General features: G+C 40.2%; 1 protein-coding gene across 3 annotated transcripts in view; it reads left to right on the top strand.

Moving 5' to 3' along the window:
- Window positions 1–2,880, top strand: part of LOC125460143 (chemokine-like protein TAFA-1) — a 464,230-nt gene extending 461,350 nt beyond the window's left edge. For all 3 annotated transcript variants that reach the window (XM_059649924.1, XM_048547268.2, XM_048547267.2), the window contains one exon: window positions 1,239–2,880. In XM_059649924.1, coding sequence (XP_059505907.1) covers window positions 1,239–1,256 — 18 coding nt within the window. In that variant the 3' untranslated portion in view covers window positions 1,257–2,880. The remainder of the gene's footprint in view (window positions 1–1,238) is intronic.
- Window positions 2,881–17,537: the final 14,657 nt, after the last annotated feature.

Raw genomic sequence — 17,537 nt, 5'->3', positions numbered from 1 at the left:
AAGGGTTGTTCTTGACCCAGGCAAAAGAACTCAAGACTCAACAGGTAAATATAGAAAACAAGTAATCAAGAATCAGGAAAGAATTTCCTCTCAGGAGATCAATGAGGCTGAGGGGCCATCCTTCCAAACCCATGGCCCCTCTTTGTGCAATGGTGCCCCAGGTTACCACAAGGAGGCTATCTACATTAAGCTGATGACATCCTCAAGCATTAAGCATTAGAGAAAGTGGGAGTGTAAATTTGGTAAATGCAGGTGACTCTGTAAATGGTGCTCCATTGGATATTTATGTTTACAAACCTGTAACCAGTGGGAAAACTCTTTGGTGGCAGGGCTGCACTGGGGAATCGTTCCTCCTCAGATCCATTCTATTACCTCTCCCACTTTCCAGACTGCCACCTGGAAGCCATTGCAATTGTTCCTTGAAGAATTTCTGCCACACTTGCAAAATGATAAAATAGGAGTTGACTCAAGGAAATCCTCACTGTTTTTATGTTTTCATAAAGTTATCACATTTAGCAAAGCATTGCATATTTTGTAAACAGGCTATAAATTCCATTAGAATAGCAGACAAAGAAATATTGTATTTCCATCAAATGGCAAAATTTCAGATCGAGGAATGTGTGATATGCCTATGGTTCTGACAACAGTAATAGTATTTTAGCAATTGAATTTTTAGTTTTCTCAAAATATCATGATTCAGAATTTCTCATTAGCTGTGAGGTTAATTTTCAAATTACCAGCATTGCAAGTCTGATTGTGTTTATAGAAACAGCCAAATTTGTCTTTCTATTGATGTGCATGGAAAGGAAGATCGGGTCGTTTTGTAATTGTTACCTGACCCATAATACCTGTTTTATATTTCAGCGACAAATTGAAAATTACCCCCTGTATATTTGATAAGTTTACTTCAGCAATCAATATTAGAAATTCAGAGAACAGAAAACAGACCTGCATATTGTAAGGAATTTTATTGTGTGTGCAAAAGTTAAAAAAGCTTCAATAAATGGAGATTTGTTCACAACTATAAATACAACAGGTACTAAAAAGAGAGAAATTCTGGAACATTTTAAATCACTTCACTAACATATAACATCGTTTAGCATTACTTTTTTTATGTCCAACTCATAGTGCAGTTTGTAATTAAGTTAAATATTTTAACTTTTATATTGAGTAAAGCATGCAACTGTGTTTACCTATAATGGAAACTCATGAATTTTCTTTTCTATTTAATTATTTAGATCCATCCGAGAACTTAAAACCCAGACTCCAGACATTTCGTAATGATGGAAGACAGCCATTATGAAGGACAGTTAGTTGAACCACTGCAGTCATATCAGAATTTACAATATAACAAGTGTAGTACCATCTGAAGTATTCCTGGACTCACTAGATTTGCTACTTATACACTGACTGATCGTCACTGTTGCTGACGATTGTACAAGGACAATGTCAAGTACACTATCCTTCAAGTGAGAAACAACAAGATCAGATAGTGAATGGTCATCAGCAATGACCTCTTATTCTGGAGTTGGACACGACGATACAATTTTAAAACTCATCATTAATGGGTTCTTTCTGATCTAGCTTTGCGGTGGCACTGTACACTCAAAAATGCAAGTTGCCATGGAGTTGATCCAATTGCCATTGTCAGTAGGTATACATTACTGACTGAATAACTCAAATCCTATTTCAAAAAATGCATCACAGAGAAGCAAGCTGAAATAAGAAATAACATCCAACACACTTGGAAAACAGATACTTTATTTCTATAGAAGATGTTTGATTCTGCAATCAATTACAGCTTCTTACATAATTCCCATATGGTTCTATTCCATGAAGCACTAATAGCATGCTGGCTTTGCTCAAAATACCATGTCTGACCAATGTACGATGTTCAATGATATGAACAACGCAACAAAAAATCACTTCTGGAATTCACATGGGATGTTACAAAGAACCTGTTCCAGCTTTTCCAGATATAAAGTACCAGGGTTATAACCAAAAGATACTGATGTGCATTGACAGTACCAGTTACTTTCCGTGATCATCGTAATCCATGGATTTCTCTCTTTGTATTCAAGAGAGATGTACGTACGTCTGAATACTTTGTATTATTGGTATGGTCTACAGTAAATTAAACTGTTTACTCTTACAGTGGTTGCTCATTTCTACTAGGAGATTAAAAATGTCATTATCCTAAACTTGAAGTTTGAATGTGCAATAAATTATACACTACCGAATCACATCAACAGGAGTCAATCTACATCACGACAACTTAAGAATGATGAAGGTGATTTAAGTGGGACCATCTGACGGTGCTTTCTTCACCCAATACATTCACCAAACAAGTTATTTAACTTAATAAAGGTAATGTCCTGTGTAACATTTGTATTGCAAAGAATCAGAAAGCATATTTGTTGAATCAATATCATTTTGCAGTCTGAACTGTTCATAATATTCAAGTTAAGTTAAATTCTTTTAAGTCATTTGAAGAAATTATCTCTTTTTTCAAACTGAACATTTGACACTTTATTCAATTAAACACAGTCAGACATATGCCATATTCGAGACATTCATTTTATTCGATCTATTAAATATAAAGTTCTTGAAGTACATATTTAGTTGAAAATGCCTGTAGTACTTGCAGCTCCTGTAAGCGGAATGATGACAAGCATTTTCAATGTTTCATATATCTCATTGTGTGACATACATTTGCTACTATTTTGTAATAAGAGAGCAATCATCCTTCAATTGCATAACTGGGCCACCAGATTCTCTCAATTACTCAAAATGCTTTCTGACTTTATTTTTCATGCATCATTTTTCTCAGTAACAGAATTTTTTAGTGTCCAAAATCAATATTTAAACAGCATAAATGATTAATAAAATACATGTATCACAACAGCATGGTTACATTTATTTCTTGTTTTTCAAATGTCTTTTAATGCGTTTATTAAAGTTTTGACTTGAAGTTATGGGCTCTCCCAGAAGCTTGGGTTTGAACTTTTAATTGCTTTGCCCACCCAGGCACTCTGAATTTCACATTGTGAGCATGGATTGTGCCTAATTTTAGAGCTACATCAATAGCATTCAGTTAGTTATGCTGACAAAATACATTTCCTTAACACTTGGTGTTATTTACTTACTTCTTTTTATACAAAAATGACATATTTCAAAATGTTAAAATGCAATGAAATTGAGTATGATTGAGAATGGTAGAAGCCCAATTAACTTTATACATTAGGAATAGAAAAGAAGTTGGAGGCTTGAAGGGACATGAGATATAATGAATTGAAGAGCCGTGAGGAAACACAGAGATGGTGATGATGACATTTCCACCCCTCTGAGAAACAAACACCAAATGCAGCATTGACTTTACTTCTAACCATCTATCATCTCAAAGTAAAGACAGAAGATAGAAAGACAAACAAGGTAAGGTCAGAAACAGTAAAGGTATTTTAAACTCCAGACTCTTTCTGACCAGTAGCTTTTTCTCAACTAATTTTGAAAGACAAAGAGCACTTCTCATTAACTTTAACAATGTTGCATATTTGAAAAGGATGCAGATTGTTTGTGTAAGAGAAAGAAAATGACCAGTTTTCTGATTACATTGGAACATTTACATTAATAGAAGCATGGAACGTTTACAGCATAGAAAGAGGCTAATTGGTCCATGATGTTAGTGCCTGCGAAAAAGCAAACTAGTGAGCAGAATCTCACTTTACATCGTTTGGTCAGTAGCCCTGCAAGCACACCACATGGGTGTTTTTCCTTAAACTTTAGAGATATGTTAATCTTACAAAGAGAGAAAAGAATGGATATCCACTCAGGAGTGCCAGACTTGATGGGCTGAATGGCCTGTGTTGTTATGACTTTAGGAGAGGGGTGTGAGGGGGAGACTGACAGTTGATAGAATGATGTCAAAGATAGATAGGTGTGACTGAGTAACTAGAATCAGAGAGATGGGCGTGAAAGAGAGAGATGAGTCAGAAGAGGTGCGCATTGTTATAACCACTGTGGAAAGTGTGTTGATATACTCCAATATTCCCAGGGTCACCACAAAAATTAAGTGATTTAATTAAAGTACAAATGAGTCTCCAATTTAGCTATCTGATTGAGTCACATTTACAGAAAACACTGACCAGAATCCTGTATTTAACAACAAAATGCTATTTATTGCAAATAAATAAGCACTAATGAAAGGCAAAATAAAATTCATATTTTTGAAATTGTAACCTCCTTTCAAAATATCTGCATACTCAGCCTGGTAGACACAAACAAGCAAAAAGACATCAGTGTATGGCTGAAGGAATATGTACTGGGTAGGGGTGATAATGGGAACTGCAGATGCTGGAAAATCCAAGATAATAAAATGTGAGGCTGGATGAACACAGCAGGCCAAGCAGCATCTTTGAGCACAAAAGCTGACGTTTCGGGCCTAGACCCTTCATCAGAGGTCTAGGCCCGAAAGGCCAGCTTTTGTGCTCCTGAGATGCTGTTGGGCCTGCTGTGTTCATCCAGCTCTGCACTTTGTTATCATGTACTGGGTAAGTACAGTTTAATAATACCAGTCCACAGGATCAAATGAGATTAACCTTCTGCTTTCTAAGAACCTACTTTCTCCAATCCCCTTTTTGAATTCTTTTACTCCTTCACAAGAGCTATGGAGTGATCAGGCCACTAATTATAAAGTCTCTTAGTTACTGGTTAAAGGCAACAGCTTACTGCAACTGGTGAGAGGAAATAACTGGCTTTCTTCTGTCTTTGGTTCTTTTTATTGCAGCGATATAGAGATACAGTCAGTTCCTTCCAAGCTGGAGAACTTGTGCCCATGTATTGTCACAGACGGCAGCTGCTATTGCTACCCAGGAACCAATCAGAAAGTTCTCTTCAGGCTGATGACCTCTGGCATCCACAACTGGTCATAATTCACAAGCTAATCAGCTCTCTGTTGCTGGTCAAAACTCACTCTACGCGTATACCCAGTGATGTGCCATCTTATCTCACCCTCCCCAACTGCTTGCAAAGCAACAGTGTAAACAAAAATCACAATACATTCCAGTAACTTGTTTTTTTGAATGTGCAGAATTGCCTTCCAAAGTCCTTGGTTTTAAAACAGCTGTTTTCCCTTTATCAGTCCTCATGCAAAAAATAAAAACAAAACTTCAAAAAGAAATGTGGACTTTATAATTTGATAGAAAGAGAGCCTGTAATGAAGTGGAAATGGGTCAGAGGCAAAAATGTGCCCAGGGAGAGATCAGTGTTTCAGAATGAGAATAGGGTCAGAGAGGACAGAGGTGAAAGAAAAGTAAAGATTGTTTTGTTTGATTAATATTGCTGTAATTTTTAATAACCTTTTATAGCTTTGTAAACTTTTGAGGTAACTAAATAGGAATGAAATAGAAGAAGAAACCATGAGTGGACCATTACCCTCTCAGTATCCAACCCATGTGTGAGCAATTGGAATAAGGATACAGTGAATAAAGGCTAATGTTTCAGTGAATATTGAGTAAAAATGAGGATGAACAGTAGGTAAGGGTTGTGAAACGTGTGAGAATAGCTAAGAGAAAGACGAGGAAATGGGGATGCCAATGAAAGCAGCTGATTAACTCTGACAACCATGTGTCTATCCACAATTCCCAGCCTAAATGTGATCTCCAGCTCATAGTAATTCACTTGGTCATTATACCATTCCATCCCAATCACCTTTGAAGTAGAGGTAAAACTGCAGGCGCCCTGAAGAGTACAGAGATATAGGAGTGAAAATAGGGAGAAAAAACAATAAACTGTAGAAACGGAAAGGAGCAGAGGCAGTAAAGAGACAAAGGAACAAAAACAGAAGTTGCTGGAAAAGATCAGCAGGTCTGGCAGCATCTGTGAAGAAAAAATCAGAGTCAACGTTAAGGATCACCTGCTGAGCTTTTCTCGCAACTTCTGTTTTTGTTTCTGATTTACAGCATCAGTAGTTCTTTCAGGTATTTTTTTAAAAGAGACAAACAAGTCTGATAATAGCCTGTAGGTACCTTCCATATTGGGGTTTGAACTGTATGGAGAAACTCAGAAGTCACTTGAATGGATCAGAACGTACAACCTCAACTATATTGTACTAATTAATTTTGATTTCAGGATTTTGCATCTCCAAGCTGTGTGGTGCACGTGCTATGTGTCCAAACAAATTCAGCTGTATTTAAAGGGACAAGCTGTATTTAAAGGTACAAGCTGTATTTAAAGGTACAAGTGGAAACTGAAGGTATTCAGGAAGGGCATCAAGGAGACAATCCAGGCATAAGGCTGCTTGTATAATTATTGCTGGCTGCAATATGAGAAAGAAACTTGCTGCTCCAACAATTCGGCATGGTTGGAGTAGCTGTAAACATGATTAGAATTAAAGTTGTACTCATGTTTATGATGCCATAAAGCTAGCAGTTCGATGACCTAGCTAGATCAGGCCATGTGAACAGATTTGCTGATGTAACTATCTCCTGAGGTTCAAGCTTTGCTCCGTTTCACTCTTTCTGACTTTGTACTCATTAATCACTTCATTCTTCAGGCACCCTTACTGTTCAGCAGCACTCAACATTCAATTTTATCACTTCTCACCTCCTTATTTAAGCAGCTACCATTATAATTCACCTCAATTCTGAAGTAGTGTAGTTCATCTATCTCATGATCAGTCTCATTAAATACATTGCATTTATCACGGGAATACAGCAATTTCGCCTACTCGAAGTTCTGTTTATATGCCTTTTGAAGGAAGAGAACATAAAATACGAAAGGAAAGTGCAGGACTGGAGTTGGACTGCCACTAATAGTGTTGTTTTTGTAACCAGTGGACAAACTGAAGATGCATGACACATGTCAGTTAGAGGTGGAGTGAAAAGGAAATCACAGAAAGTTGGTGACAAAATTACAAATTTCTCTGACATACTTGAGCTGATTTGATTTCCTCATTGACTGAGCCCTGTCAGAAAAACCGGTTGTGGCAATTTGTCAAAATTGTGACTTTGCCAGGATGAAATCATATCATTTTATCAGCTTGGTCTTTTCATGACCCTTGTATGCACAGCAAGTGTTACAGGACATCCCTGAGAGTAATCCCTCAGAGGACTTCCTGCTTGCGCCACCACAGAGCCTGTAGATATTCAATCACGCAAGCACTCATACTTCAGTGTATGCAACCAGAGAGTTAGTTTGATTTTCCCTGGTAATACATACCTTATATGCACAGATACTGGTGGCATGGAAAAAGATGGGGAATTAACATCAATTATATGTTGGGCAAGGAAGGAAATTCTATCCAAGCTCTATGCAACTAGGCACAGATGCAAAAAGCAGGGGGTTATTGCTAGAGAACCACCATCACCTTAGTGAGGCATTGGTATGTCAAGCCCACTTTGATAATACTGGAGGTGGAGTGGTGATGTTGGTAGAATGGATATGACCACCACAATCCTGAGTAAATAAGTAATGCAGGGAATTAAAGAATTGAAGAATCAGAGGCGGCACGGTGGCTCAGTGGTTAGCACTACAGTCTCACAGTGCCAGGCACCCGTGTTCAATTCCAGCCTCGGGCGACTGTCTGTGTGGAGTTTGCACATTCTCCCCATGTCTGCGTGGGTTTCCTCCGGGTGCTCCGGTTTCCTCCCACAGTCCAAATATGTGCAAGCTGGGTGGATTGGCCATGCTAAATTGCCCGTAGTGTTCAAGGGGGTGTGGGTTACAGGTGGATGGGTCTGGGTGGGTTGCTTGAAGGGGCTGCATGGACTTGCTGGGCTAAAGGGCCTGTTTCCACACTGTAGGTAATCTAATATGTTATCAAGAAAGAAGCTGTATCCATGGTGTTAGAAGAAAATTCCATGCATGTTGTGCAGAATTTATTGACAATTTGGCTCATGCATTAACTATGATTACAAATGTGAGTGGAGTGCAGCTTTTTTATCCAGAGATAAATGTAGGTCCCCAATTAGCCACATTACCAGTTAAGATCCTCAACCAATATTGTCTGCGTTCTCACCATTCAGGAAGGCCAACCAATAGGACCCTTCATTCATAGGTACCTTGTTCTGAATTGAGGGATCCAGCATTAAGAAGGAAGGACTATCCACTTCCTAACTCCACTCACCTCAGCAGCAGTCCCCATTCTGCCCATACTCGACTCTGCCTGAGGATTCATGGCTCATCCCTCCTGCAGGATCATTTGTAACACCAACAAATAGCCACTGCACTAGGTGGCAGTGTGGGTGGAATTGCCATCCTGCTCAAAGCTCATACAGATGAGTGGCCCCACACTGTCCAAGTAAGTACCTAACAACCTAATAACTACATTGAGTCTTCCAGAAAGAACGGATACAGGTCTTACAAGACAAACATGAGAGCTGCATTAAGTTTTCTCTCTTATGTACAATCTTTCTCATGCAAGTCTGCCTGTCAATGACATGCACTGAAGCATTGCTGAACCACCTAAGTGATCCCACTTTTAACCATTCCTTCTATTAACCCGGACAAAAACTAACGGGTTGCTGTGTACTCTAATGGTCAAGCTTGCCACTGCAGAGAAACAGGAAAAACCTTTAGAGATCTGTACAAGAATTCAAAAGAGGACATAAGCCAAAAGTATCTTGGCAGTTCGAGCAAGGAACTGCAAAATCTGCCTCCACAGCTACTGAAGCAACACAGGAACCAGCAAGGAGAATCAGAAGGAAAATGAAAAATGTGTGGGCGTCTGCTTTCATTCTTTTTGTAATAATTTCAATGGAAACAGAATGACTTACACCATGTTAAATTTTGATTGTTATTGCGTCCTGAGGGCCATTTTATCCTTTCACTTGTTTCACAATGAATGTCTGCAAATGCCAAAATCCATCTGACCGATGTGTAATGGGTGAATGAGCAGAAAAGTTTTTTCAGGGCACAGGTGATGGGGACAGACTGCAGGTATTTATATGTTATGCTTCACACTAAGTAGATATTTGTAATACAGGTGGTAAGAGCATTGGGAGCAAGAATGCAAGCATCTGGATTGACATTGGGTGTTCCATATTCAACTTCCTCTTGCCCTCATCATTGTCTATGATCTCAATGTCCAAGGATGAGTGATGAGCCCCCTTGTCCTCCTCAAACTGAAATCATCCTTACAACAAATTGCAATATAAGCACCATCATTCTGAGTAGCATACTTAGGTAGGCTGAAGGATACCTCCAGATCTATCTAGGCATCTTCATATCCCAAAAACTTTCTCAATGTCACAACTGGTAGTCATGTGGCCTTTGTTGTAGCAACCTTGTACCTCATGGGTGAAGTTGCCCACAAGGATTATTTGAAGCGAGTATCCCTTATTTCCCAGTATGTGCGCTTCCTGGAATGAAAAGGTCTGTGTTTGCCAGATTATGAAACCATCAGAATATAGAAAGTAGGAACAGGAATAGGTCATTTATCTCCTCAAGCTCGCTCTGCCATTCAACAAGATCTTGGCTGTTCTGACTGTAACCTCAAATCTACTTTCCTGTCAGTTCCCCCATAAGCTTTAACCTCCCCCACCCGCCACCCCACAGATCAAAACATTTCAATCTACTTTAATGATATAGCCGCAAAATGTTTTCTAGGGTGGAGAATTCTAAAGATGCATAATCCTATGAAGAGAAAATTCTTCTTCATCTCCTTTTGAGCTGGCATTAGCACGACTATCTTATGAGGTGAGTTTGATTAGACTAGGTCTGTATTCAGTGCAGTTTAGAAGGATGAGAAGGGATTTGGTTGAAATGTAGAAGACTCTGGCAGGCTGGACTGACTAGATACCCAGTCAGTGTTTGCTGTAGTTGGGCAAGATAGAAGCATGGGATACAGTGTCATTGGTGTAGACAATTTAGGACTAAGATGAGGAAACATTTCTTCACACATTGGGCAATGAACCTTTGGATATATGCAAGACAGAGATAGATACAGTTTTCGCTTTTAAATGTATTTTGGGTTATTTGGAGAAAGCAGAATATAGCTTTGAGATAGAGGACCAGCCATGATCATTTCAAATGGTATGGTTTCACCCTGTAGATCTGTAACAAAATTTCATCACTTTTACACTATATCCCGCTCATAGTAAAGATCAACATTCCATTTGGCTTCCTAATTAGCTATTGTATTTTCATGCTAGCTTTTTATGTTTTATATATGCAGACTCCCAAATCCCTCTGCACTGTTGCATTCTATGGTCTCGCTCTCTCTCTCTCTCTCTCTCTCTCTATTTAAATAATATTTTGTTTCTCTATTTTTCCTAATAAAGTATAAAACTCACATAATTGTAGCCATAAGTATCTGTCCACATTCAAATTGAAATCCTACATTTTGAAGAGTGGATTTATTGCTGGCTAGCAACCATAGCTCCTTTAAACTCAAAGCAAGAGAGGAAATAGGGGCAGGAGCTTACTCCCCATCCAGTGTAAATATCTGTCACCTTGAGCTTCAACACCAATTTCCAGACCCTAAACCATATCCTTTGATTCCTTGAGAAGCTCAAATTTATCAATTCCAGCCTCACATATGTTCAGTGCATTTACAACCTTCTGGGAGATAGAATTCCAAATATTCACAATGTTGTGAGTAAAGCATTTCCCTGTTGCTAAATAATTGGCTCCTCATCCTAAAACTGTGTCTCCATGTTCTAGATTCCCAGCTCACAGAAACAACATCCAAATATCTGCCCTATCATTCCTTCAGAATCTTGAAGGTTTCATTAAGGTCACCACTCATTCATTTAATCACCAAAGAGTATACGTGCTCTTTATTCAGCTTCTCATGTTAGGACACACCATTTCTCCTAGGGACCAATCTAATATATCTTCACTGAACTGCCTTCCGTGAGGCTTATCTTTATTTAAATACAGAAATGTTTATGTTAGGGCTTGTGATGATGCTGTCACTTTAAAAGGGTTATTTTGAGCTGGTTTTTTTTTGGAGTGAAGTTGTAAAGACGTTACAAAGATGGCCTAAGTCAACAATTTTGGAGGCCTTTAGTTTATTTGAAAACATTTATAATAATGGAAGGTGGTTGCCCAGCTCTCACAGACCGGGCTTTCTAGTTTTTTTTTGCTGTAGCAGTCAGAATCTGTTTGGTGTGCCAGAACAGTTGTAAGGTTCAATAAATGATTCCGAGATGCTACTTTCTCTGAAATCTCTCTTAATGTTGTTTCCTCAGGGATTGCAGCACTGCATGTAAGAATCTGTGTCTGAATTAACCTTTTTGCCAAGGGGTGTGTTGATGGGATGTTACTATATTGGAACAGTTAATTAGTAATGAGTACTGTACTTATTATTCAGTTAAGTTTTCCACTCATTAAATTATTTTAAATTCTCTTTCTTTTGTTTGTACTTTAACTATAGTGTTTAAATAGATTGTGTTTTGTTCAATATCCAATCGTTTAACCTGTCACACCACATCTGGAACACGCACTTCACATCTACCTTTAAAATAAGAAAAAGTTAGATTATAGGCTACCTTCTTAAAATATTTTGAGGGGGCTCTGGTCTGGTCCATATGAGACTGCATTACGTCCCGAGTGATGTTTAGACCCCAATCACTCCAACACTCCTGGGGAGGCTATAATTAACTCTGTGAAGTGGGTGGCCATGTTTTTTGACTACTCATATGCAATGCCATGGTGATTAATTGTTTGGTTTCAGCAGCCAGTGAGCAGGCCAGCAGTGAATATTACCTTTGAAGAACTTGCCTAATTTTCATGGTCTGGCCTCATCATGATTTCACTGGTGAACTGCAGAGACATTTCACAGAAACCACAAATGAAGAGGACCTATGATACATCAACCCTGCCATGAAGCTCAACCAATCCAGATAAGAGAAGGTGTTGTTAGAGTCTGTCATCACACAGGTCCATTTGTGTAATACCAGGAAGCACATCAATGCTCTTCCTGACCTGACAAAAAAGCTGATTTTTAGCTAGTATTTTTCTGAGTAAGACTGCTTTGTTAGGCTATCCAACATTGGTAACAATGGGCAATACATCAGAATTACACACACCAGTCATTGGTAACTGAAAATTGTGTTGGTCTATTATTGATGTTGTAGGACTCTGATTCATATGTACTAATGAGACCCTTGCCTATTTTTGATGAGCTCTTGGGCCACCTAAAGCAAGGACTCATCAATAAAGCTAAAGAGTTCCACTGTGATCCTCAGTATGCCACCTTTCATATTTTAAGTTTATCTTTTCAATATATCCTCTGGGGATGATCATCACATGTGTCTTCCATACATAGTGGCTAGCGTTCCAATATTCAGGTAAGGCAGGGAAGTAAATTTTTTCCAGATATTCCAGATTTAACTAACTTCCCGGCCTGTAAGCTGATCTGCACTTACCTTACAGTCTTCTTTGCCTCCACTTACCTATTAGGTTTTCCAATGTCCAGGAAATTGAACTGACTCATATGTCCCCTGAGAGTGCCCACCCTTATCGGACAACATGCACCTCCCCCCACGCCAAATTAATGTTAAAATTAGAAATCAAGAATGTGTGCAGAGTTTAAATTTTGCCTATTTTAAGCTCGGACATGTTGTTAACCCTCATGGTCTTTGGATTAAATTTCCTCCTTGTATGCTTTATAATTAGACATGATTATACAAACCGTAGCATCCATAAACAAATCTCCACTGCGATCAGTTGCCACAAACTTGCATCTGCCCTCATGTGCTATCCCAACTTTGACAGATAGACAATTAACACATCAGTCAGAAGAGAATGGATATAATATGATTCTCTGTGGTTTTATGAAAGGAGAATTGGGCTTAACAACTCTGCCAAGGGATTCTAGTGTATAGTAATTTGGATTTTCAAAAGGCATTTGATAAACTGCCACATAAAAGGCCGTTATTCAAAATCAGGGCCCAAGGGAATGGTTACACTGTATTAGAATAGATTAAAGATGAGTTCATCATCAGAAAGTGGAGTGAAAGAATAAATAAGTCATCTTTTAGATGGCAAGTTATAACCAGTGAAGTATTGTTAGAGTTAGTCTTGGGCCTAATTTATTTACAATCCACATTAATGACTTAGCTAAAGAGACGGAGTATAATATGGTCAAGTGTGCTGGAAATGCAAAGCTAGGTGTGAAAGTAAACTAAAACAAAAACAGAAATTGCTGGAGAACATCAGCAGGGCTGGCAGCATCTGTGAATAGCAAGCAATGTCAACGTTTCAGATCTAGTGACCCTTCTTTACGACGCAAATTCAGATGCTGCAAACGCTGCCAGATCTGGTGAGATTCTCCAACAATTTCTCTTTTTACTTCATACTTCTAGCATCTGCACTTCTTTGTTTTTTGTGAAACAGTATGGAGAATGTATAATGACCAAAAAAAATATTGATTAGTGGTTAGATAAGTATAACATGGGGAATATTTAATTACCAATTTAATAAGGGCAATAAAAAGCAAAATATTTCAAAATATGTGACGCTTGTGCTTTATAACAGAATAATAAAGGTTCAATGTCATTGAGATTTAATTGCATGATTCCTTTGTCACTCGCTTCAATGTTAGGTTACAGCTACTAACTCCAGTAATTCCAGAGAGTTTTCTTATTGGTTAGCAATCTTGTATTGACTGCCACTAGACTAGTGCTGAGACTAGGTTCTGATATTCATCCACAGCAGGATTTCCCAGGTCCAAAGCTGCAATTTTGAGGTTGCAAACTCAGGGGTAGCAATTGGCTTCCATGCAGCTTCATTGCTGTCACACTAACTTATGGAGTCATGTGTCCAGTGATGGAGCTCAGGGCTCTTTAAAATGAACTTCGGTTGTGGGTCCACCAAAGGGAAGGAAAATACTTCTCTGTTTTTTTTAACCTTTTCTGAACTCATCTCATTTGCAGAAATTGTTCTGCTCAGATCTGTGTAAAAATTAGGTCCCGAAGAAGATGTTTGAATACACATAACTGGAGAAGTTTCACACTGACTTTAAGTAAATGTCCTTCCCCTGTTCAGGAGCAGGTTATAGGTGGTTGCAGGACAGGTATGTATCTCAAAGTGTCCTAACAGTGCAAACACCCAGTTTTATCTTTGATTGGTGAATAAAACATTGCAATGTTAGTGTTCAACATATTGGTTATTCTTGGTGGAATCATATAAGGGTCTGGGTGACATGAGGTGTAGTAAGATTCACAGCAGAATCTGAAATCCAATGATGCCAATTTTGACATTGGGTGTACCTCACTCCACTTTTTGCCTAGCAGGGAGGTGAATTTCTGGTTAGTCACTAGGATTCTAGTTTGTCAAAATGCCTGCTTGTCAAAATCAATGGCTTATTTTGCCTAGTTAATATTCTGATTTCCTATTTTAATCAGCACTCAAAGGAAGCTACGTGTCCAGAAGACTATATATGGAAGTTTGAGTGGGAACCTGGCGACTTCATCTTGCCACTGACTGCTCAATACAAAACAGCATCTCATGCATGATTCATAGGCACCAGCTGCATGCACCCCTTGCCCACAGACATTGGAATCTGGCAATTGAAAATTCCTCATGACCTTCCAGGCACCTCTCAATAAATTGCTTAGAAAGCACAGATGAGCATTGTACAGTGCACAAGGAACCAGTATTGAAAAACTACAACAGTGACACAGTATGGTCAGACAGGCATCAAACTGAAGCGGTGGACCAGATTGCATCTGAGAGCTGCTCTCCAGCTCTCCAACTCTTTTAGCGCTAACTCACTTTGCACCTGCATGCTCATAGAATTCCTGTCTTGCCTCGTGTGTTGTTTTGCATGGCCACACAACCAGGCAGTTTACGTTACCGGTGAGCAGTCCTTGGTCAAGGGTGAATGGACATCTTGCTGTACAGAAATGCGCTACCTCAATCTCACATCTACACCATGAGCATGCAGTTTGTACGGCAGACACACTGCATGTATGGCGAACTGACAGACATGTCTTAAAGTCTTGAGGAATTTCCTCAGTGAAGTCCATAGTGTCACACATCAGTCTTAGGGTCCTGACATAGTCAGTCAAGGGTAGCCTCCCATACCAGTCCAGCGAATTGGCCATGGTCAAGCATTTGGTTGGTGTGATCGTGGTCAAGTGGTCCATGCCTGTGTAGCCAGGGGAGCAAGTCAAGGTCAGTCCTGTGCTACAGAGAGGTCTGTCTGGGGGATATATTGAATGCTTGGGAATGCTATACAGCCACCAGTCAGGGGTGTGGACGGTTCTTGGCTGTGGCTACCTGGTTAAGTCAATCAGTGGGATGGGCCACAGTCAGCCTGTTAGGTCTATCCACAGAAAATAAATGGGATTGAGGTGCCAAGAGGTTAGGGTGGGACCACTGTCCAAGGAACACAGCCTATTATTTAGACTTGAGCCAGTAGATTAGGAGGAAAGGGATATGACAGTTATGAAGGAGTTGCAACAATACCTGCAGGGGTTGAAATGGGGAAGGGGGTCATGCAAGAGGGGAGTTCATGCATGCGCAAGAGTATCTTGGTTTCAAAGGAGTAGGGGACACTGTATGATCTCACTTGCCATGGTCACCAGATATGCCAGAAGCAGGCTTCTGTAGATATGCAGGTGGGGATTTGGGGAGGTGTGAAGCCTAAATGGTTCATGGAGAGCGCTATCAGGAATGAGATCTGGATGTTCAAGGGCTCACTAACATGTAGAGGCATTGACTGCAAATCACTGGCCAAGGAATACTCACTGTCATCTTCCATTCTGCTGGAAGTTGGAAGTGCGCACTGGGATAGGAAATGGCTACGGCCACATTTAGGCTGTACTTGCAAGGCACAATATAGTAAAAGTTTTGCAGTGTGTGTTTAACTGTAGTGTACAACGAGTGAGACTGAAAGCAGAGTTGCATTTAAGTGAAATGCAGTATGGAACTTGTGATAATGGAAACTGCAGATGCTGGACAATCCAAGATAACAAAGTGTGAAGCTGGATGAACACAGCAGGCCAAGCAGCATCTCAGGAGCACAAAAGCTGATGTTTCAGGCCTAGACCATTCATCCCGAAACGTCAGCTTTTGTGCTCCTGAGATGCTGCTTGGCCTGCTGTGTTCATCCAGCTTCACACTTTGTTATCTTCCATTATGGAACTTACTTGGTTGGTAGAACATGGAAGCCTCAGCATTCCTGCCAGAAGGGTCCTCAACTTATCTTCTGAGGGTCAGGATTTTCATCTCCTACAGGCTGAAAAGTGTAACATCTCGCGAACCCTTCACCTGGCTGGTCCCATATTGCCCGACTGTTGCTGCCTTCCCCTGTAAAGTGAAACAGGAAAGGGTTGAGTTTGGTGGAAGTGGCTGGCACGACTGTAAAGCCCAGTGCATTTGGTGGAAAGGTGATGACGTGTTCCAAGGGAGCAGGCAGCACAGAAGCAGGGTTAGTGGTGCGAGAGGTTGGGTCGGAGTGTGGGTGGAGAAAAGAGAATTGTATGACTCAGTTGCCAGCAATGAACGTTGCTGTATGACACCTGCAACATGTGCCAGGAACCTACATGGCAAACACACTGCATGTGCTTCAACTAAATACTCATGCCTCAAATTCTAAGGAGAGTAGTCCCGAGTCATCAAGGAAGACTGTCTTCATTCATTGCTTACCCACAGTAAGTCAGGGTTTTGGCTGATATCAGCCTCGGCGTTTGGTGCTTGGACCAAATGGAGTCAGGGGGTCTGTATCACACGGGTCACGACTAATCTTGTGATCATACCAGATATTGGCATTAACCTAGTGAAGGAGCTGCACAGAGATGAATCGGGGCTTCCTGTACAAATCAATCAGGAACTGAGATGCAGTCAGTCCGATGGTCAGTTCACTGAAAGTCAAGGGATTTTTCGGGGCAACTGATGTGGGAGGAATATTGGAGAAGTCAATTGTGGGGGTTGGAAGCAACACTCTGGAATGCAGAGGGGACAATATTTGTGAAGAGGGACAATTCATCATCTAAGGGTGGGAGATGATGAGAGAGCAAGGGATATGCAGGGAGTGGGGTGGGGTTGGTGCTGGGGTGGGGGTTTGTGAAATTTTTGTTTCTGACTACTTCCTTAATGGGTGAACGGTGTTTGATTGATCGATTTATGATCAAAGTAGAGTTTTGTTTATGAGCAGTACAGGCAGATCATAGTAAGCAAGAATGTATAGATCAAAAAGACTTAGACAGAGGCATACAGGTTACATTGCGCTGGGTGTGGGTGAGTCAGATCAACATTAGCTTGATCAGTATTATTTGAGGCTAGAAAGCCCATTCATCAGTCTAGTATCAACCGGGATGAAACTGTTCCTGAACCTGTTGGTGTGGGCGTTCGGGCTTCTGTACCTTCTGCCTGCCAGAAAAGGTTGCAGGAGATCATTACCAGGCTTTGATGGGTCTTTGATGATGTTGGCACCTTTCTGCAGCAGCAAGCCATATAACTGGAGCCTTTGGAGGCAAGGTCGGCTTCCGTGATTGTCTGGGCTGCGCACATCACCTTCTGTAGTTGCTTACAGTCCTGTGCAGATCAGTTGCCAAACCAGGCTGTTATGTGCCCGGACAGTAAGCTTT

Source organism: Stegostoma tigrinum, chromosome 11 (genome assembly GCF_030684315.1).
Source record: "Stegostoma tigrinum isolate sSteTig4 chromosome 11, sSteTig4.hap1, whole genome shotgun sequence".
Classification (NCBI taxonomy): Eukaryota; Metazoa; Chordata; class Chondrichthyes; order Orectolobiformes; family Stegostomatidae; genus Stegostoma; species Stegostoma tigrinum.
This window is presented reverse-complemented; position numbering and strand designations above follow the sequence as displayed.